General features: G+C 49.9%; 1 protein-coding gene across 2 annotated transcripts in view; it reads right to left on the reverse strand.

Moving 5' to 3' along the window:
• MYO18B (myosin XVIIIB) overlaps positions 1 to 23,412 on the reverse strand; it is a 256,479-nt gene that overhangs the window by 174,673 nt on the left and 58,394 nt on the right. For both annotated transcript variants that reach the window (XM_041729151.1, XM_041729150.1), the window contains exons 13-17: positions 11,811 to 11,984; positions 8,451 to 8,541; positions 5,868 to 6,060; positions 2,244 to 2,324; positions 68 to 215 (exon numbers count right to left, since the gene is read on the reverse strand). In XM_041729151.1, the coding sequence (XP_041585085.1) occupies positions 68 to 215; positions 2,244 to 2,324; positions 5,868 to 6,060; positions 8,451 to 8,541; positions 11,811 to 11,984 (687 nt within the window). The remainder of the gene's footprint in view (positions 1 to 67; positions 216 to 2,243; positions 2,325 to 5,867; positions 6,061 to 8,450; positions 8,542 to 11,810; positions 11,985 to 23,412) is intronic.

Consider the following 23,412-nt stretch of genomic DNA (forward strand, 5'->3'; position numbering starts at 1 on the left):
ACAGATTCAAACTCCCGGGCTGGACAGAGTGCCCTTCTCCCTTTGTCCTTTGCCTTGACTCTCTTACCTCCGGCCCCAGCCCCTTTCTTCTCAAAGGCCGCACAGAGACGTTCGAGCACCACGCTGTCACTGGAGCCCTCCACCCGGACCTCTTCATCCAAGAGCCAGAAAAGGCCCCTGGCATCCTCAGCACCTCCAACAGCTGGTAAGCGGACCTGGGGGAAAATTCCAGGATCACCGTGGAGCCCTGATCCCAGACAGAGGCTGGTCCTGGGCTTCTCTTCCCACCTCTGGGAGTCGGAAGATCTGAGTCCCTGGCATCATGCTTCAGACATGCTGGCCCAGAGCCATGCTCCCACTCACCCCCAGACTCCCGGTATGGAAACCTCAAAACTATTACCCCCTGCTTCAGGAGGTCCAAATCCGGCCTCTGTCCTCACCTCCTGTGTGACCTTGGGTAACTTACTGCACCACTCTGAGCTCATTTCCTTTTTATGTAAAATGGTGACTGACGATACCTTGTCAGAGGGCTGCAGCAGGGAAGTAACAAGAAACACACTCTGTGAATTAGGCATTCTAGATACACGCAGGCGGCTGTGTGTATTTGTGCACAGCCAAACATCAAAGGATTAATTCCATCTGCATCACTTCTTAGAAGTCTGTATTTTTTTAAACTAAGATCTTAAGTGGGAAGTGGGGCGTTGAGTACCCAAAGAATGTTCTAGAAGAGAAGGCGAACTTGGCTCAATAGCATAGGCATGGGAATTTGAAATCCAGTCATGAGCTTCAGAAACCGTCTAGGCAACTCTGAAGTTTTGTTTCTAGGAACCAGAGAGCCCTGGAGAAGCTAAGCAGCTCATCTGAGGCCCACAGTGAGTCGGCATCACTAAAAATGGCACCAAGGGGTTATGGAGGAAATGCATATGATGCATGGGGTGACTGGCTGTCCCTTGGCGACTGGGACTGAGGGACCTCCCAGAGCATGAGGATTTCAGAGCTGTAGCCAGCAAAGTCACTGGCAAACCAGGGCAGCTGGGAACCCCAGCTGGGAAATATTGGGCCATGCCCCCAAGAGGCCCAGAAAGGACAAGGGACATATCCAGGGTCACATGGAGAGGCACAGGGGCAGAACGGGAACCGGATCCCAGATATCCAGAGCCTTCACCTTGCCTTTCTTTATGGGGCTGAATTTAACAGCCAGCCCATCCTCAGAAGGTAGCTATTCCCAGCCACTGCCCCAGCGTCCAAGGAATCCCAGGCCCCCACCCCACCTCCCACTCCTCACACTGCCCAGGTCACCCCTCCAGGCCTGCCTCTTCCAGGTCAGGAAGCACAATAGGGAGGGGGAACCAGCCCAAGAGGTGCCAGCTGGAAGCATAAACAGGTAGTGACCGGCAGGGCTCATGGACAAGGCTGCTTTGCAGGAGCAGGTGCAGGCCATTAGGAGCCAAGAGAAGGCTTGGAAGAGAAGGCCAGGGGTGGCCAACAGGAGACAAAGAATGACAAAAGTGGCAGCCTCACATGGCCGGAGGAAAATGTGACCTGTGGGACACCTAGCACATGCCATGCACCCTGCCAGCTGCTCTGTGTGCCACATCTCATAAACATTCACAACCATCCCAGAGCATGCTATTGTTCCCATTTTAGGGACGGAAAAAACTTGAGAGACCCAGAGATGTGAAGGGATTTGCTCAAGGTCACTGAGATTGGACCAGAACCGGCTGAGCTGAGCGAAATGGTTCAGGGCAGTTCTGAGGGATAGTTGAGCAGAGGAGGTCTGGGGTCACCCCAGGGAGCTCTCGGGATGGGGACAGTAAAGACTCAGGTATACCCGCAACCTAAAGCCTGTAAATGCGTGGACCCAGCATTGCCCCCATTTTCCATCCACCATCAGCCCCTTCCCCCAGGCTCTTCCAGATATGGCACCTGCATCTGAACACCGGACCTTTCCCCCAGGTGTCCCCTCAGCTCACCACGGGCTGCCAGGTGTGAGTGCTGGCGAGACGTGGTGTCAGACATCAGGTAGAGAGGTAGTTCTCAAACTGAAGGGGTTTGAGGATTCATCGCCCGGGACCACACCCTCGGACCAGGCGGAGAGGGGGTCACCAGCTTCAGCGGTTTTAACAATCCCCATGGGTTTCCAAAGGCCAACAGCAGAGACAGCTAGTGGCTTAAAAGCTCAAGTCATCTTGTTATTTGCCACATGGTGTCTGAGAGCCTCGGTTTGCTGGGCTCTGCCTTACCTGGGAAGGGTTCTGGTCCACTACAGCCACCGTGGTCCCTGGGGAAGTCTCTGGGAGGTCAAACGGCACGGAAATACCTTCCTGGAAAATGACAAAAGTTCAGCATTAGTTCCTTCTGTGAGCTAAACAGGGTGGAAAACTTCTGGAGGAGGAGAGATAAGTGAGGGCTGTCATCTCCCCTTCACCTTTTTTTAATTATCCTTTTTAAATCTTTTTTTAAAGTAAGTTCTACAGGGCACCTGGGTGGTTCAGCAGTTGAGTGTCTGCCTTTGGCTCAGGTAATGATCCTGGGGTCCCGGGATCAAGTCTCAAATGGGGCTCCCTACATGGAGCCTGTTTCTCCCTCTGCCTGTGTCTCTGCCTCTCTGAGTCTGCCAGGCGCCCACATTATTTTCTAATTGTGCTAAACTATCCACGGCATAAAAATCTACCTTTCGGTGTGCACAGTGAGCAGCATTAAGCTCACTCACATGTTGTGCAACTGTCATCGGCCCTCACCTCCAGAACTTTTCCATCTTGCAAAGCTGAGACTCCGTCTCCATTAAACACTGACTATCCACTCCCTTCCTCCCCCTCCAGCCCCTGGCAATCATTGTTCCACTTTTCGTCTCTGTGAATTTGACTGTTCTTAAGTATCTCATGAGTGGAGTCATACAGGATTCATCCTTTTGTGATGGGCTTATTGCACTCTGTATAGTGTCCTGGAGGTTCAATCTATGTTGCAGAATGGGTCAGATTTTCCTTTCTCTTTATGGTTGAATAATAAGGAGCCCATCGTGTGGAGAGATCACATTTCTTTATGTCCGCATCCACCCACAGACACTTGGGCTGCTTCTACCCTTTGGCTACTGTGAGCAATGCTGCCGTGCACATGGGCATATATGTATCTATTCAAGAACTTACTTTCAACTCTTTTGGGGTAGATACCGTGGTTAGAACTGCTGGATCATAGGGTAATTCTAATTTTCATTTTTTTTTCCAGAAAAATAGCATACTGTTTTTCACAGCGGCTGCTCTATTTTATAATCCCACCAGCCAGGCACATGGGTTCCAATTTCTCTACATCCCCTCCCACGCTTGCTGCTTGCTATTTTCTGGGGTTTTTGATCTTATTCATTCTACAGGGTATGAAGTGGTATCTCAGTGTTTTGATTTGCAGTTCCTTAAATTTTGGATGCTTATTGGCCATGTGTCTGTCTTTTTTTAGGGGGCCGGGCGGGGGGAATATCTCTTCAAATCTTTTGCCTTTTTTTTCCAATCAGGCTATTTGTTTGTTTGTATCCTCACCGCTCAGGCTTTGGATGAGAAAAAAAGGGATAGACTAACATTCCAATAACATCCAGACACGTTCATCCTGCAGGCTCATCAGCAATTGCGGTGAGAACTTTATCAGAAGCTAGTCACTCAGTCCAAAATTTTCTAGTATTTACTGGGGAACTCACGAGTGCTGGGCCGAGCACTGGGTGTCAGAGGCAGTATGCACAAACTATGGTTAATGACGATCGCCATACAAAAGTCATCGGAAATGTCCAGGTGAGGCTGTGCATGAAGATGCCCATCACAGCGTTGTTTACAAGAGCGTCGTTGTGGAAATCACCCAGATGCATAAAAGAGGGGTGAGACAGCATTGGATGTAACCAGTGAAAAGTATGATTACTAAAAGTTGCAAATGGAACAAGAATACGTGAATAACACAGGAAGGTAGCAGACAACAAAATCGTGTGTAGGGAAGGATGGGAAATCTGCAGAGAGGACAATATATGGAAAATTAAGTGGTATAAAGTACAGAACAGCAGCAACAGTGCTTGCCTGTGGGTGGTGGGGCTCCTAAAGGAGGTTGTTTTCTGCTGAGGGCCAGTCCCATGCACTTTCCAGTTTTTAAATAAAGAACATATATTGCTTTGATCATCAGAAATAAGTAAGCACCTGGGTGGCTCAGTCGGTTAAGCATCTGACTCTTGGTTTCAGCTCAGGTCATGATCTCAGGGTTGTGAGATTGAGCCCCATGTCAGGCTTCGCACTCAGAACAGAGTCTGCCTGAGATTCTCCCTCTCTCTCTCTCTCTCTAAAAAGAACAAAAACAACCCACAAAAAACCATTCTTTCCCCTTCTATGTATCTCACTCTTGCATTTTCTCCCATCAAGAAGTGGAACCTATTTCTCCATCCCTTGAGTCAGGGCTCAGCTCCAGATTTGCCGTGACCCACTGAATACAGAAGTGATATCACCAGTTTCAAGCCTAGGGCTCAAGGGGCCCTGCACACTCTTGCTTGTCTCTTGGAACCCTGCCCAGCACCATGAGCACAGCCTAGGCTAGTCTACTAGTGGATAGGACATTCCTGGCACACAGATGAGTCATCCCAGCCAAGGCCTGCCTGGATCAGCTCATGGCCAGCTGACCCCCAGACGCAGGAGAGAGCCACCCAGGACCATCAGAGCCATCTACCCGCCCTGCACCTGCCCACAGACACAGAGTTTGCTTAGCCAAGACCAGAGAGCTGCCCAGGCACTCCAGAGACTTGTAAGCAATAACAAAAGGTAATTTTCAAAGTCACTATATTCGGGGGCACGTTATTATCTAGCATTATTGTGGCAATTGATAACTGATATGGGAATATTTTTATTTCTATTTTACATGTGATAGAATCAAGAATCAGAGAGAGTGAGTGACTTTCCTACAGCCACATGGCCAATAAGTGAGAGGGTTAAAGTCAGACCCCAGGGCTCATCATTTTAGTGTCACGTGTTTCAGATTTATCCACGTTGGTGCTTTCGTGTTCATTGCTGTGCAGACTCCAACCAAAAAGATAAATAGATTTAAAAAAAGGACCATAATTTGAATACCATTATCCAATTGATAAGCAAGATGGTCATTTCCAACATCATGCTATTAGCATTTGCTGGCGTCAAAGAGGTCCCTCCCCTTCAGGGAAGAAAGAAGCAGTAGATATGATGGGGCCATCCTGGGTGCTGGCAGCGTTCCACTTTTCACCTGGGTGGTATGTGCATGAGTATGTTCATTTGGATAAATTCACTGGGCCATACACTACTGACTGATGCAGTTTCTGTGGAAATGTAATATTTCCATTTAAACTTAAAAAAAAAAAAACAAGAGGAGAAGGGCTGGCAGGAACGTGCCTATTTGCGTTTCCTGGTTCACATTCCTAGGGTCTGGAGGGTGGCTCCTAGGAGGGAAGTGCATCGAGGACTTTGTTAGATATTGCCACCCTAGGAGCCCAAGGCCAGGGCAAACCCTCCCATCCAGAGTGTTCCCCTGGCCCCAGAGCACAAAGGGCTTTCCACAGGGAAGATGCAAGCCATGTTGGATGAGGAGCATCCAGCTCGGGCAAAGTGGGCGAGGAGGAAGAGGTCACCCCAATGAGGGTGCAAAGCCTGGGGAGGGGGGCAAGTTTCCTGGAGTTTGCGGACTATAGCGAGCAGTGCGTGGAGATAGGGGAGCGGCAGGGGTCTGGGAAGCCAGGCCTGGAGTTAGGGTTTCGTTCAGTGGCAGGCCAAACAGGAGGAAGCCAAGGGTTACCGACGGGCCGGACCGGTTCCGCAACCCTGGCTGACTCACACGCTCCCCAGAGCCCTGCCGATGGCTCCACGGCAGCCAAGTCGTACCTGCTGGTATCGCTCCAGCGTGGAGACGAAGGTCCGCTGGTGGCAAAGCAGCTGCAAGCGCTCATGAGCGTAATTGTGGCACAGCTCCTCGAAGGTGGCAGCCCGGTCCTTGCACTGGTGCCGCGGGTTTTGAAAGCCCGGAGAGTCCACCACCATGATGGAGGCCATGGAGAGGTGGTGGGAAGAGAAGGACCTGGGGGGAAAGGAGAGAGGCCTCAAGACCACGTGGGACCCTAGAGCCCAGATGGCCCGCGCCCCCCACTCCCCCATGGCAGATATGGAGAGACTGAGGCAGCATGTTGGGTGGGCCTGAGGATCCGGCAATCTAGGGCCAAAATGAGGCTCACTGCTTACAGGCTGTGTGACCTGAGGCAAGTTACTTAAACTCTCTGAGCCAACGTGTCCCCAGCTGTTAAATGATTGTAGGGTTGAATAGGTTGATGCTGAGGGGTCAGATTCAAGGTCGAATCATGGGAGTCAAAGTGAGGAAAGTGCCTCTCACAGATATAGCAGGCCTTCAGGAAAGGCTCTTTCTCCACCAGGCCCACAGTGGAGAAATGCCTTGCTTAAGGTCACACTACAGATTGTCCATAAACTAGAACCAGAGCCTCCTTGTCTTTCTCAGGGACATGTTGCAATAGAAAAACAACATGCATTTGGTATTTGGTGCCTCCATTTAAGACATTCTTTCAAGCCCTCTCCTCCTTGGATCTTTTTTTTTAAGATTTTATTTATTTATTCATGAAAGACACAGAGAGAGGCAGAGACACAGGCAGAGGGAGAAGCAGGCTCCATGCAGGGAGCCTGATGTGGAACTCGATCCCAGGTCTCCAGGATGATGCCCTGGGCTGAAGGTGGCGCTAAACCACTGAGTCACGGGGGGTGCCCTCCTTCGATCATTTTGATGAATCTGTCTGCACCTCCTACGATCATTTTGATGAATCTGTTGGGGTGGCCAGAGAAGGGATTATTTGAATCAACATGCAGGACTTGGGATCCCTGGGTGGCGCAGCGGTTTAGCGCCTGCCTTTGGCCCAGGGCGCGATCCTGGAGACCCGGAATCGAGTCCCACATCGGGCTCCCGATGCAGGGAGCCTGCTTCTCTCTCTGCCTGTGTCTCTGCCTCTCTCTCTCTCTCTCTGTGACTATCATAAATAAATAAATAAATAAATAAATAAATAAATAAATAAATAAAATTTAAACAAAAATGCAGGACTTGAGAGATGTTGGAAATAGTCACACAAAGGCTCCAACCTTCCTTCTGCAGCCAGGGGGGCTGTGTGTCTTGGGAGATCTGTCCAACCTCTCTGGGCCTCAGCTGCAAAAGGGTCAATGATGGACACACCCAGAAGGCTGCTGGGAGGGCTGGAGGTCATGAGACATCCAGGCTCTTAGTGCCAGGTCGGCGGGGGTGGGTACGTGCTTAGTAAAGGTTGCCTGCTATTATTATTATGATTATTATCACGATTGGCCTTACCCTTTGCAGGGCGCTTGTTCGAACCTTAGCTCTCCTGCATTACCTGCCAAGGTTTTCCATCTATACAACGGGGCCAAGAAGATCAACCACCACATAGACATGCGTGAAGATTATCAGTTAACACTCAAGAAACCAGGTGCCTACGAGGTGCTCATAGGTGGTGGGGGAGTGGGTTCTGTATCATGGAGACACGGTTTGAAGGATGCGATGAAGCAGCCCCCCTCTGCAGGCCGAGGCAGCTTCTCCCGCCAGCTGTTCATTCCCTACCCCTGGCATTCCCTCCTCCAAGCATGCACGATCTCCTTGGTTTCTAGATGATGCGTCTGTGGCCTCAGATGGCAAATGCTCCAGTAGTGAGAGAGCAAGTGGATGCAGTGTCCCAGCATCATAGAAGAACCCCTGCTGCTCTGCTGCTCCGCACCAGCCTCGCCCCACTAACAGGCTGACCGAAGCCTAATGACGCCTCCTGCTCTCAGGAACCGAGGAGGGAAGCCCTTACAGTGATAGAAATCAGGCTCCTGGCCCCTGCAGCCCGGTAGGCTCCTGGCCCATTCCAAAACAATACCTGGGTTGCTTTCCATCCTTAGCAAAGAATTTTAAAAAGAAATGGATGAGAGCGTTGTGGTGGGTTATTCAGGGAAACGTAAAGGTGTGAGGTGGGAGCACAGCACTGTGCCCGCCTTCCAGCCCCACTTCTCTGTGCCTGTTACCTCAGCTGTAAAATGGACTGATGCACATAGTAAATGATATAAGACATAAAACACACAGAGTGCAGGCCCTTGCCTTTACTTAGCGGGGGCCCCCAAATCATTAGCTTTTCTTGTCGGTAGTTTATGATCACCATTAGGAAGAACTGTTAAACACGCACTATCTCTTAATCCTTGCAATGACCCTGGCGGCGGTTGGGGGTAGAGCTATTTCACAGGAGCTGGAGGGGAAGTCAGAGAGCTGAAATGATTTCCCTTGGGTGACCAAGGGAGAATTGAAACCGAGCACCACCCAGCTCAAAAATTCACTCTTCTCTAGCCACCCTCCCCCCAAACCTCACTGTGCTAAAGTGCCTGTGCTTGAGCTTATGTGTGTACCTGTGAAGAGGCTGCCATTACCTGTTGATGAGTGAGATCACAGCCGCAAAGAGCTCTTGGTAGAGGCCCGAGGCCATCCCCTCCACACACTCCACACCTGTCATCTTGAGCCCTGGAATGGGGAGAGAAGGAAGGGTGGACATCTGTGGTCAGGCTCTTGTGTGGGGCCAAGGACAACATGCCCCAGCAATGGCTGCTGGCTTTAGAAAACCCCCCTGCCTCCTTCACATTCATTCCTCCACTGCTGAAATCACATACCCATGTTCTTAGAACCAAGTTCAAGTGGCTCATCAGGACTTATGCAGTTCTGTGTCACCTGGCCCTACTTCTGATCCAACAAGTGCTCCTACTAATCCCTGGGGGACCAGTCCAGTGTCACCTCCTCAGGTGAGCCTGCCTTGACCACCACCCCCGTGAAGCCAGTTCCTGGTCCTACCTTGCTTCTTTTGATTTAATTAATTCATTTTTGACTGAGGAATTATGGACATACAAAAAGCTGCACCTACCTATTTAGTGTTTCCATCCCGATGAGCTTGAAGGTAAGTTACGTCACCACAAACAGTGCCCTGCGCCTGTCAACTCTAGAGAGTTTCCTCCCTCCTTCTTTGTGTGTACATGTGTGATAAGAACACTTCATGTAAGATCTACCCTCTAAAAAGAATTTTCATCGTGATGTGATGAGACCTGGGTGCTATACTACATGTTGGCAAATTAAATTTAAATAATAATAAAAAAAAAGAAAAAGAAAAAGAATTTTCAGTATATAATACAGTATGGCAACCGTAGGCTCTGTGCTGCCCAGCGGACATATTCACCTGCTGATCATCTAATTTGTCTACTTACTCATCAGCACTCTAGGATTTATTCATCTTGTGCAAATAAAACTCTACCCTTCAATCATTCTCTTCCTTTTTCCCCGTCCCCTCAGCCCTGGGGAACCACTATCACTCTGCTTTCTGCTTCTAAGAGCGTGACTGTTTTAGATTCCGCCTATAAGTAGGAACATGAAGTAGATCATTCAGTCGTAAAAGGGAAAATCCAGCCATTCACTACAACGTGGATGAACCCAGACGACGTCACGCTATGTGAAACAGGCCAGACACGGAAGGACAAAGCTGCCCTGCTTTTACAGTGCTGAGCTCATGTAGTCTTACTTGTGCAGTTAGGTTGTTGACAACCTCCTCCCTGGCCCCGCACCAGGCTGGCAGCCCACTGAAGATGGGGACAGTCTCTCGGTGAGCTGCCTCCCTGAGCAGCCCTGCGCCTGCCACATAGTAGGCACTCGGAACATTTTTGCTGTTCCCTCTTTCTGGAAGGAAATTTGGCAGTTCTGTGTCAGAAGCCATAAAACGTTCATAGATTTGGACTTAATAATTACACTCTCGGGCTTTTATCCTAATGAAATATTCAGAGAAACAAGGATTTCTGGGTACATATGTTCTCCTGATTGTTGATTAAATTGGATGAAAATCGCTTTTTTTTAAACAACCTGCATACCCAACAATAGCAAATGGGTTAGATAATTTGTAGTCTGTACAAAGGAGTGCTTAAAGCCAGGCATAGACGAATATTGAATGAGAGGGAAAAGCGCCTACCTGTCACATTAGGAGGAATGAAAATGCTTAGCAAACTATTACTGTAGTCATGGTCTCAATTTTGTTTGAACACACACACACACACACACACACACACACACACACACAAGAGTACACGTGTGGCCTGTTAAAATAGCCAGCCTTGATGAGGGTGCATTGAACAAAGCAGAGTGAGAAATTAGGAAGGGATGGTCAGATCATAACTCCTAACCTTTACATTCTGCTTCAATCCATAGAATCAGAAACGTGATTTTCACATCTGCACCGTGCCTGGAGACACAGTTCTGCTTGTACACTCCAGGCAGCCCCCTGCAGCCCCAAAGCACTTCCCATCCCTCCAGTAGCTCCACCCCGAACCTGGGCTGTTGCTAGGCAACCCACAACCTCTCAGCATCTCTCCTAAGCCCGTTGCTCCCCTGTCTTTTTCACACCTACCCTTAATACCTTGGCCTGAGAGGTAATTAGTGTTAATGTCTGAATGTGCATGCCCGTATGCTCATGTTTCTGTGCACGTGTGTGTGCTTCCTGCAGGGTGTGAGTGTGTGTGGTGTATGTTTGTGCATGTGTGTGTACATGGATGCATGTGTGCTGGGTGTATAAGTATGGGGTGTGGGTGTGTGTTTCAAAGAGGAGGAGTAACCGTAAGCATACTCCAGCTCATACCTAGACCTACAAGCAAACAAAAGGCTAGTGGCATCCAAGTGACATTAGTCATCAAGCTGAAGTCCCTGGAGTGGAGCAGCTCTGAGGATCTAAGGGGCCTCTGAGAGGTGGGCCCCAAAACCACAGTCCAAAAAAAGTGCTACCCACTAATGCCAGACTCTGCAGTCTCTGGGACAACCACTCTTAGTTCTCAGGGACTCACAGTCCCTGTGCCCTCACCTCCTGCAGCCAAAGCATCTGGTTGGTGGAGGCTGCAGATTTAGGACCCAGTGGATCATGCTCCAGCAGGTGCCATACAAAGCCCTCTGTCTTCCCCCTACATCAGTTGAAAGCATCCCTATTCCTCCACCCACCTAGGCCAAAGTCCTAGAGGCTGTCCTGGTCCCTCTCTTCCCCCCAGGCCCATGCTATCATCTCTAGTGTGAAGCAGACCTTGAACATGCCCCGCCCATCCCAGCTCTACTAACACTTCCTTGTGTAACCACCAGCATCTCATTAGGTGACCTGTGTAGGTTCCTTCATGGACTCCCTTCTCCCACCCATTCCCCAGGCTTCCCTCTGGCTGAGCCATTTGAAGAACTAGTCAAATCATGGCATTTCCTGCCTGTGCTTCTGTATGGTTTCTCATGGGTCTGAGCATAAAAACCCTAGTTTGCAGAGTCTTATATGAGCTGACCACCACTACCCGGCTCTCCAGCCTCAACTACTACCTCCCAGCCCCTCTGGCCATCACAGTCTTATTTCTATTCCTCAAACTGGGAGGCCAGCCTTTCCCCTGACAGAGTAGCGGGGAAAGATCATAACTCCTAACTCCTATGGCTCAATAAACATAACAGCCAGTGGAAAAGTGTCTTCCCCTTGGTACTGCTCGCAGTGTCCCCTCTCCATAGCACAGGGCACCCTCCCAGGTTTCAGTAGAACCTTCAGGACCCTGGACAGAGCTACTTGGCCATAGCACTGTGAAGGTAGGGACCATGTCCACCTCGCCCACAGGTGCCTCCCTTGCACCCAGAAGGTCCGCATATAACAGGTCCTGGTAAGTAGGCAAAGGCCTGTTGGAATGTCCACAGGGGCTGGCCCATGGGAGGAACCCAGCCCACCCAGAGAGCCAGCAGTGTAGCACCTGAGCTGGTCTCCTCTTCCTCTGGACCCCGACGGCTTGGCCCAGATGTCACTTGCTCGATGATCTGTCGCAAGTGGTGCTTGAAGGTGGCGGTGTTCAGCTCCTCATACTCACAGCCCAGGGCCTCAGCTGCATGGTTTGCCCACTCAAACCGCATGAACTGCTTCCGGCCCACTGTGAGAGGGACAAAGCAGAAGTATGGTGGTGAAGTCCTGGGCATGGAGTGGGTGGGCCCCAATGGTCCTCAGGGATCTCACCACTTCCCACCCTCTGTGCCACCCACCCTCAGCAGGGAGCCTCAACAACCAGCCTGGGCAGGGGTCAGCTTTCCCAAGAGACATGCTTATCCTACTTCCTTGCAATTTGCATTGTTCACTTTTTCAAAGCAATTAAAATTATCATGTGGACTCTCTAAATGGGCAATAGGGGAATTGTTAGTAAAAGTGTGATTTGTCCTCTCGTGTATCCACTTACATATCCATCCACTACCCCCTGCTGCCCACCTACCTATCCATTCAACTACCCACCCAGCCACATACTCAACCATCTCACCGTCCATCCATTTATTCAAAACACACTTATTGAGCTCCTACTGTGCAACAGATAGCATTAGCCACTGGGAAATCAATGATGAGCAAGACAGATAAGGTGCCTTCCCTCACCTCAAGGTGCCTGTGATTATAATCTATTGAGAAAGTAAGACAATAAATAAGTAAACAAATAGATGAATAAGATAAATTAAGGATAAAATTATAAAGTTTTTCCCCTTTAAGGAGAAAACAAAACCAAGAGATGAGATCAAGAGAAACGGAGAGCATCCCTGTGGATCCATGGTTGTCAAAGCGGGCTCTATCTGAGGATGTGATACCTGAACTGGGTTATGAAAAGTGAGAAGGAGCTGGCTACCTAAAGAACCAGGGGAAGAGCTTTAGAGGTAGAAGGAGGAGACTTTACAAAGACCCTGAGGCAAAAAATGAGCATAGTGTATTAGAGAAATGCTGAGAAGGCCAGGTGGCAGGGATATAAGGGAGGCATGAGGAGGAATCAAACGAGTTTGAAGACGCAATGAGGAACCACTCTATGAACTATTATAAGGCCAGTTAATATCAGAAAGGGAGACTGAACATGAGAGACTCCTAACTCTGGGAAACAAACAAGGGGTGGTAGAAAGGGAGGTGGGCGGGGGGTGGGGTGACTGGGTAACGGACAGTGAGGGGGGCACTTGATGGGATGAGCACTGGGTGTTATTCTATATGTTGGCAAATTGAACACCAATAAAAAATAAATTAAAAATAATAATTTTTTAAAAAGCCATTTAAGATAAACAACAGAGATGTCTGGGTGGCTCAGTGGTTGAGCATCTGTCTGGCTCAAGTTGTGATCCCGGGTTCTGAGGATCGAGTCCCACATCGGGCTTCCCGCAGGGAGCCTGCTTCTTCCTCTGCCTGTGTCTCTGTCTCTCTCTCTGTGTCCTCATGAATAAATAAATTTTTTTAATCTTAAGATCAACAACAAAGATTATACAATATGAACAATGTTTACATTAAATAAAAATCAAATTAGAAAACTGTACTAGAGTATGATGTCAACTGTATAAGTTATTCTAAAATGCTATAAAATGAAATAGTAAGAGTCACCTTGGTGACTCAGTTGGCTGAACATCAGACTCTTGATTGCAGCTCTGGTTATGACCTCAGGGTCGTAAGACCGAGTCCCACATCTGACTCCCTGTGGGGCGTGCAGCCTGCTTAAGATTCTCTCTCTCTCCCTCTGCCCCTGACCTTGCTAAATAAATAAATAAATAAATAAATAAATAAATAAATAAATAGAAAAAATAAATACATCCAAATATTAACAGTCATATCTGACTGTCATAGCTGAGTAAGGGTGTTTTGTGTTTTCTAAATTTTCTGCAGGGTTTGCATAGTAACTTTGTAATCCAAATAACAAATTAATGGCTGATTAAAACAAATAACAGTGTCATCCTTAAATAATTTCCTCCCATTGCTTATCTCCCCATACATGTGTTTCCTTCTTTGAAATAAAAATCACAAGTACCAACAGCCCAGCTTAAGGCAAAATTAGAAATTTAGACAAAGACTTAATGTGGGACTTGGATGCTACCCAAGGAAAAGGAGCTCTGGCCCCAGGTCACTGAGGGCCACAAATCGCCACTGCTTTTTTTTTTTTTTTAAAGAACTTACTTATTTGAGAGAGAGAGAGAAAGAGGGAGCACAAGCCAGGGGGGAAGGGCAGAGGGAGAAGCAGACTGCCCACTGAGCAGGAAGCCTGATTTGGGCCTCGATCCCACGACCCCAGGGATCATGACCTGAGCTGAAGGCAGACCCTTAACCAACTGAGCCATCCCAGCACCACTAGCCACTGCTTACTGTCATCCTCCTCTGTGCCAGTTACTCAGCCCTGATCATCACAAGAGACAATTCCTATTTTACAGATGATAACACAGAATCTCAGTGTTAATAACACTGGGTTATTAACTCAGTTACCAAGGAGGTAACGTGGTTAATAAAAAGTCCTGCCACTTGCCAAAATGATGAAGAAGGTGATGATGGTGGTGATGAAAGCAGTCACCATTTATTGACCCTATTTTATTCAACATGTCACCTTTGCACAGCTTGTGGCTTTTGGAGTCAGAAAGCCTGCATCAGAGTCCCAGGTGTGACAGGAGGAGAAAGCTCAGTACATGTTAGCTGTGATTACTTATCATCATCATCATCATCATCATCATCGTGAAGTCTTCACAACGGTCCCAAAGGGCAGTCGTATCATTCCCATTTTACAGATGAGAAAACTGACTCAGATACATCACCAGAAGTCAGATGGACAGTAAGTACAAGAACCACTATTTCACCAAAATCAATCCTTCAAATATCACTTTTAGGAAATCGGCCATAGCCTTGTGACCCCACATAAGACTTTCTTTAAAATGGACTTGTTTATCTCTCTCCCTTAACTAGACACATTGTGAAAGGAAATGTTACAACATTATATGAAATGAGAACCCATTGGTTGGAGGGAGCCAATTGAGAGGACGTGACCGCCCCTTCACCCTCGAGCTGGACCCCGGGCCACTGGAGGCTCCCCACCCCCTCCCCTGTCCATGAAGTGTACATTCCACCCACGTTCCCACAGCGGAAGCTGTCTTCAAGGATGTAGCCTTGAGTGTTGTTGAGACCATCTGGACTGATTATGTGACTCTGTATAAACTTTTAAGGCTCTGGTGGTGGGTGCGGAGATGTACAGGGCTGGCCAGCGGAGGCAAACCTCGTAGGTAAGCTCCTTGGCTTATTACACCTGCTGCCCACCAATCTGGAGTGGCCGTCCGCTTTCTTTGCTCTCTCCTTGCCCTCAGTGAGCTCGGGCTAGTTTGCAAACCAACATCATTATCACTTGTCACAAATGGAAAGTAGAGATAAATATAATCCGAGCACCAAAGTATCATTCGATTCTAATTAGTTACCTGGGAACCGGAGGGTGACTCTCTGTCAAAATGCAAGATTAGCGAGTATTAGAGATTTTAAAGACTGTTAGCCCTGAGTAAGACTTCATTCTTCCTGGGTTGGAGGTTGAAAGGGAATTAAATAAGAGATCGTGTTCTAGATGGGCAATGTCCTCTCCTGCCCTGTCAACCCAAAATAGTCTCCCGCACTCCACTTGCAGTGACCTTCTGTACCTGGCTGAGCCAGGGAGGAGTCAAGAAGGGAATTAGCAAAGGCTTTTTCTGAAAGGAGGAGAAGTGAGTGCACTCGACCTGACTCCACATCCCGCCTGACAAGGGGGATATTTCTCAGTTCGATCGCTGAGCACCACCCTGCTGGGGAAATCCAGGGAGCACCCAAGGGAGTTTCCCCGGGATAATGCATTTTTTTAATATTTTATTTATTTATTCACGAGAGACACACAGAGAGAGGCAGGGTCACAGGCAGAGGGAGAAGCAGGCTCCATGCAGGGAGCCTAATGTGGGACTCGATCCCAGGACTCCAGGATCATGACCTGAGCCAATGGCAGACGCTCAACCACTGAGCCACCCAGGTGCCCCAGAAAATGCATTTTTGCTTCCAGTTCCCTGAAATCTGGCTGGTGTACAAGATCCAACCCATGGGTTCCTCTATCTTTGTTCAGACATGGGTGGAAGCCAAAGCCTCCTCAATGGGGCCTGAGAAAGTTGGCACCTGAGACAGGGACAGGAACACAGACACTGGACCGATAAAATCTGAGTCCCTTTCCTGTTTCCTGCCTTTCCCACTGCCAGTCTTTGGGCAAGTTGCACAGCCCTTTTGAGCCTCCATTTTGTCATCTGTAATATAGTCATAAAACCCCACGCACTTCATAGAGCTGCAGGGATGGGGTGACATGGTTCCACTTACATAGGAGATACCCAACAGAGTGCCTGGCCCTGAGAAGGCGATCAGTAACTTTCCAGTCCTTTCTCTGCCTGTGAAAACGAAGATGGCACCACTCACCCAACAGGGATTGTTCCATCCCGGCGGCTGTCCCCATGCAGCCCCGTGTCCCCGTGCCAGCCTGGGACTCCCTGTAGATCTGTCTATCCATAGCTTCAGGAGAGGATTTGGGGATGGATAACGAACCCAGGCACTTTGGATCTGGGCCAACTCTACAGAAAGGCGGACACCTGTTGGCTCAGCACCTCCCACCAACCTACCCCAAAGCCAAGGACAAAGCTGTACTCGAAATGCCCCCGAGGTTGAAGATTCCTGTCCAAGCGAGGTTCATATACACAATGGCTCCCTCTCCTGAAAAGCCATCACTTAATGAACAAGGACAGGCTTCAAGCAGCAGCATGCGCCGGGCACTGTGCTAAGTGCCTCCTCTGACTCTTCTCCTTTACTCTCATCAAAAGCACTGAGATCATTCAAAGATGGGGAATGGACCCAGCAAGGTCTAGCTCCTGGTCCAAGGTGTTGCAGGGAGCAGGGGCGGAGCAGGATTCCCAGCCTCATGTGCGGGTCTCAGACTGTGCAGTAGCCACCCGCTGGTCTGCTTGAATAGAGTCTGTATGCTCACTGCTCTATCCGGATCAGAGCTGGCACCAGGAGGTGCTCAATAAACATTTGTAAAGCAGGTGATTAAACGATGGAAGCAATCGAGAAAGGAATGCATGCTTCTCCATGATGGCCAGCCCTGCCCACTTTCCCTCCCCGCTTGGCCAAGACTGGGAAGAGAGAATCTCTGTGTTCTGCTCTCTGCATGGCACCCGCCATCTGAACCTTAGAAACAGGCTTTTTGAACAGGAAAGATCAAACAAAAGACAAAACAAAAGTGAGAGAGGCAGAGAGACAGAAATGGAAACAGACAGGATGGAGCCGGGCTCCTCGGAGGGCACTCTTTGTGGGGCGGATGTGTGGATGTCCTCCGGCCTCGAGCCCCCTCCAGAGGGGAAGCACGCACTCAGTCCAGGAGCTTTCTGCCACCCACCAGGAGGCAAGGAGCCGTTGCCAGGAATGATGCCAAAGGTAAATGCAGAGATCATTTCAGGCTTGTGCATCTGGCTGCCAGCTATTCTGCTGGTCACTGGTGGGAACCAGGACCCCAGCAAGGAGAACCACAGTCTGGCTTCTGCACACTACATATAGGGATCCTCTCCCTCTTCTGCAAGCATCACACAGGACATGTGATGTTGAGCAGTAGGACACGCTCCCTGGCAGCCACCTGTCACTCCTCCTCTGTCTCACCCACCCAGGAAAAAAAAAAGAAATCAGAATGTAAATGTTTGACAGTATTACAAAGGTGACCTTACTATCATAACAGCAGCCAGCAGCATGTACTCTACACCTACCCCGTGCCAGCCTGGGCTGAGCCCTGAACACTGCTGCCTCATTCAATTGTCCCCGTGGCCCTGTGAGGAAAATGGTAACATCACCACTTGAATTATGAGAAAATTGGTCACCTCGGGGTGACCTTCCAAGGCCATACAGCTGGTAGGGGGCAGAGGCAGGATTTGAATTCATGTCTCCTGCCTCCAGCACTCAATATCCTAAGCAGGGTGCTGTGCAGAGGGGTCTTCTCTCGTAATGAGTATCAATCTCAAGCCAGAGTCTAAGGCAAAAAACTCTAGTGCTCTTAAAATCCCCGCTTGAGAATCTCCAATTGCCTGTAGCAAGTAGGACTGTAGCTTATCTTCCCAAGTCCAACGCAGCGAGCCTTCCCCCAGGCGGCGCACCAAAGGAAATGGGCGGCTTGCCTTTAGGGGCCGTGACTTAGTAAGATAGACACCTGTAACCACCAGCCTCGCATTCGCTTTGCATGCACGGTTGGATTTACATAAATACAACGGATGTGTGATTGGAACCACCCACCCTTGAATCTGTTCTCTATAAAAAAAAATTATTTGCAGATGCCAACTCTGTTCTTACTCTTAGTGACAAATGGCCCATGCATCTCACCATGGCCTGGAGGAAGTCCACCCACCTGTGTCTACAATGAGGGCGAGGACAGTCGTGTGACCTTGGCTGAAAAGCCAATCGCCTTGCAAGGTCTGCAGGCTGGGTGTTGTTAGGTAGTAGAAGCTGCTGAAATGCAGAAAGGAATACTGCCCTGCCCTAAGTCACACAGCCTGCAAGTGGCTGACCTAGAACTTGAGTCCAGGTCCCCGAACTCCAGGTCAGTGACAAGGGTTCGAGGCGGTTCTGGTACCCCCACATATCCCGCTTTAGATCTAGCTTGAGCCTACACATGGGCTGTATGTAGGTCAAATCAAAAGGAAACGGGGACAGCCTTCAGATGGCAACATGGGGCTGGGGAGACCTGCAGCAGAGCTGTCACAGCTCCCCATGCCCCTGGGGCTTCCTGTGCCCCATCCTGATGAGGCGTACCCTCCTGATGGCACTTGCTCATACAAGGGGAGGCTGGAAGGGCCAAGGAATTAAAATCCTCAGCCCCAAATGAGGGCAGATGATGCCCTTTGGGTGGGATAGCTGGGGTACGTGTTCTATGCTGCCCCCCAGAAGTCTCTGGCGGGATAGAGCCCCAGTTGCCCACAGAGTGTGCCTTGAAAACACACCCTTCGTGGCTGCCTCCCTTCCCCACTTCCCCTCCTCAAGAGCCTCCCAGTACTTCCTGGGATCACCTCCAATAGGCACCGTCTTGGCCTTGAACCCTTGCATCAGCAGCTCTACCCACGTCAGGTGCTAAGACTCAGAGAAGGCCTTAGAGGCTCATCACACTTAGCAAGATTTGGTTTGGTTTGGATTTCCCTTCAATTATTGAGGTCAAAGAAAGGTTCTCTGAAAGGGACCCAAGGCTTGACAGGCTATTTCTTTGTGTCTTTGTTCCTCTGGAGCCATTTGCATATCTGGGGTGAGTGAGGCCTGGCTCCAGCCAATGTGCCACCAAGGGCAAGGCTGAGTCAGAAACTCTCCACATGGCAGAGTGGTATGGAAGAGGGCAGAGCGGCTACACAGCTGGGGCTCAGTTCCCCAAAGGGGCTCCTTACAGTTGTCGTTCCATGGAATGTGCATCAGCGTCACCAGGAAAAAATGATCATATCATATCAAATTGGTCATTGCTTGGTGAAACAAGTTTCTTAACTGCAGGACTTCTCAGAGCCTTTATAGTATATCTAATGACTCCCCAAGAAGGGGACGCTCTGTTTAGACTAATTTGGCCTCAGAATGCTTTCAGGAGCATCTTGTAGGTCTAACGTCCCATGAGACACTAGTTTAGGAAACACTAGTTTAGCAAGAAGAGCCCTCTAATGAACCAGGTGGCCCTAGACAAATTGTCTTACCAGAGTCACTTACCCAAGGTCACTCTGCTGGTAAGGGGCAGGCTGGGATTGAATTAGAGGCTGCACAAGGGAGCAAATGAGAGACAGAAAAAAGGAGGGAGCAAGGGAATGTAACGGGACCAGTTTCTGAGTAGCTCAAATCCACCTGCACAGGCAGGTTTTTCCCTTTATGTTCAGTACCAAAAAAAAAAAAAAAAAAAAAAAATGAGAGAGAGAGAGAGAGATAAAGAGGGGAAAAAAATAATACAACTGTTTTCCCCCGTGTGCCATGAGTTCAATTGCTATCAATGACTGCGGCCTCCTGCATTTATTAATAACCGAGTTATTTCTCCTTCCAACAACTTCCAACAATAGCCATGCTGTTGCTGAATTACTGAACATTATGTGACTTATTTATAACGCTGGTGCATCTGGGTCACATTTCCTCACACAGAGGTTTACAATTCGGATGCCTGAGAAGAAGGCCACCTGCAGGGAAGAGATGAGCCTAGAAGTCTATAGATGCTAGAAGGAAAAGCAGGAGCGCTCTGCAGACAGACTGCCTGGGTTCAAACCCCCCTGTCCTGCCTAAAGCCCCATGATGCTGGGGAGGTCCTGTCACTTCCTAGAGCCTCCATTTCCTCTCTTATGAAATGGGAGTCTACCCCCCAAGAAGTTCTTGAGAAGCCTCAGTAAGATTACTCTTGCAGGGCGCTTGGCACAGGGTCTGTTCAATAAATGTCAGCTCCCATAATTATGATCACGCTCTGAGATTTCTGCCCTCAAAGGGGACAAATGGGTCAGCGAGAGAAACCCCAGGACCCAACTCAATTTGGGTACCTGTGGCTTCCTGCCCAGGGGTGCCCAGCAAAGTTCTATTGTTGGGACCATGGGAAATGCAACCCTCTTACAGGCTGGAACTTGCAAGCCTGCTTCTTAGGGCTCCTCCTGCATGTCATATGCTGCCTCCAGGCTCCAGGCAGCCCTCCACACCTGGACATATTGTTCCACCTATCTGGCTTTGGAGAAAGCTGCCATCTGTCCCAGGACCTTTGCCTATCTGCCTGGTCAGTGGTCCCTGCAAGGCCTAGCCAATAAGCCATCTACAACCCAACTGGTATCAGTCATAACTCAACCGGAATCACTGCTCACACCCTAATGGCTTGAAGACAATGCACAGACCACTCCCAATGCTCTCAGGAGTATGAGCAGATGTTTCGGAAAAAGAAGTCTCACCAGACAAATCACTCAGGGCAGCATCAGATTAAATCAAGGAAAATGGTTGCTTTCCCACAGGACTTCTCAGAACCTTGAGTGTGCCAACGGGCATCAGGAATTTACAAGAGGAGAGAGGATGGAGAGGAGTCTCCCAAGCTAATATGATCAAGAGGCTGGAGGGAAAAAGCAGACATGGCATCTTTGGGGTGGTGGGAACTATGGAAAGAAGCAAAGGCTGGACATCCCCAAAACAGATGCAGCCTGGCTGTGAGATCCTGAGCACGATGTATCCCTTCTCTGAGCATCAGTTTCCGTGTCTGTGAAATGGGTGGCTCCTCTCCCACAAGGTTGTTTGAAGGATGAAAGGAGACAGTGGGTGTGAAGCTGCCTGAGGATGTCCCCAGAGCCAGTGAGCTGAGCTAAGAAGCAGGGAGGGCTCGGGTGGAGGGCACGACTGTCACTCTGGGGAACTTTAGGAGCAAAGGCTCAGCTGCGAGGCCAGCAGCGGGTGCCTGAGCAACTTGTCCGAGGCCACACAGCTAGTGAGGCCACAAAGCAGCCCTGGCTGGCCCCCAGTCTAAATGCTTCTTCTACAGTCTAGTGTCCCTCAGCAAGACAAGGAGAACGGGCCGCTCAGCAATCACACTGTCCCCTTTGGAGCTGCTTCCTGGGGCCCAAGGAAAGCCCAACAACAGCTGGTGCTTCCTGAGTGCTCACCACATGCCCGACCCTGTGCCGAGTGAGCATGTGATCTCATCAATGCACCAACCGTGCAAAAAGGCCCCATTAGGATTTGCATTTACCGAAGATGCCATGGACTACACGACATAATGTGGCATAAAGGACAGGAGGGTAAGAACTCCTTGGTCCAAAATTGGGCTCCTCCCCTTCCCAAGTCCGAGACCTTAGACAACTTACTTTACCTCTCTGAGCCTCCACTGACTCATCCATAAAATGGGTATAACCTACCATGTAGGGATACAAAGATTTAATGGAATAACCAGCACGCAAATCATGCCTGGCAGAGTGGCTTCTCCGTAAATAGCAACCACGAATGAGTCCATCATCGTCTTCAGGGTTGTTAGCAGCTGCGCTGTCTTCGAATGGCGAGTCCAGGCACACACAGTGGAGTCCTAGCTTTCGTCCCTCTGCCCCCAACAAAAAGTTAGTAGGGTCTCTGGCGATCAAGGCTTAAAGAGAGCCCAGAGAGCACCTGGCCCACCCCCATGAGGCAAGTCCTTCCCCTCTCTGAGCCTCAGATTTTTAATCTGTAAAATGAGGTAATAGCATTCACTCCGTGGAATTGCTGAGATGGCCAAAGCTCTTAGTGTAGTGCCTGGCTCATAGTAAGCACTAGATAAATATCAGCTGCTATCATCATTTGTGAGAAACAGAGGCTAGGAAGGGGGGAGACGCCTTGGCAGGGCCACCCAGCAAGTGAGTGGCTCGGCCTCTGTGGAACCTGGACCTCCAGGCAGGCCAGCCTTCCACTCAAGGCCCTCCCTAGGTGCGGGGCCTCCCGCAGGTGATGCCTTCTAGGAGCGGCCACTTCAGGGTTTTGCGGAGCTTTTTAAAAATATAATTGTTTACATCCCAGAGCAGCCATTTCAGCTTTAATGAATGAATTCAATATGCTCAGAAAATGCAGAATAAATCCTTGCCTGTGGCCCAGAATAGGCCCGGCTGCACCAGCTGCCGGGCGGGGAGCCAAGTCACCAGCTGGGGCCGGGCTGAGGATGCGGGGCCTTGGTCTGCACAGAGGCAGGCGGTGGGTTGGGGCCCGGGAGGGGACCAGCCCGGGGGATGCTGGGTCCAAGAGCAGATCGGTGCCATCTCTAGGTGGCAGGGCCATGCGGCAATCTGCTCTTAATCAGAGCCCTATGTCGACCCAGCGTTGCCTGTTAGGTTGGTACCTGGAGGAGGGGAACACAGAGGCTCCAGACTTTGATCCATGAGGCTCCTCCACCTGGACCGCCCTCCTGACTTTCGCCTCAGTTTTGGAGATCCCCCTCAGGGGTCCCATCGGATGGTAGGACCCCTTGGCTGGGGCTGACCACTGTGAACTTTGAGTGTCTCCTGCCAACAGTGTTCTCTGGGCATCTCCCACGCACTTATCTGAGTCCATCTCCCTTGATCAGACTGAAATTTTGCCTTGAGAAGTGAGGGTGGTGTCCCAGGGCAGCCAGGGCATGGAGGAGAAGACAGGAAAGGAGGAGAAGAGAGGAAAGAGGGGGAAGAAGGGGAGGGAGGGAGGAGAGAAGGAAGAGCGGAGCAGAATGAACTTGGGAATGGCCCAGGAGCCTGGGGACTCAGATTCTAGTGCCATTGCACCCACAGCCTCACTGTGTGGCCCTGAGCAAGGCCCTTGCCCTCTCTGGTCCTCCATGCCCACCCAATCTAAAGAGGGGCTGGGGCCTGGCATGGCTCTCCGTCGCCGCTGGGGGTTACCGGAGCCAGATAGGTGGGATGCCCTCCCTGGCCTCTGCCGGGGTGGGTCCAGGCTAGGAGAGGCTGAGCTTGCCACTCAAGGCCCTCTGCAGAGGAAACCCATGCAGGCCCAGACAGCAGCTGTCCTGCTCCTCCCAGCTAGGTGACTTGATGTCCCTTCGTCTAGAACTTGAAGGAATGAACAGCCCT

The sequence above is a fragment of the Vulpes lagopus genome, chromosome 14, assembly GCF_018345385.1.
Source record: "Vulpes lagopus strain Blue_001 chromosome 14, ASM1834538v1, whole genome shotgun sequence".
Lineage (NCBI taxonomy): Eukaryota > Metazoa > Chordata > Mammalia > Carnivora > Canidae > Vulpes > Vulpes lagopus.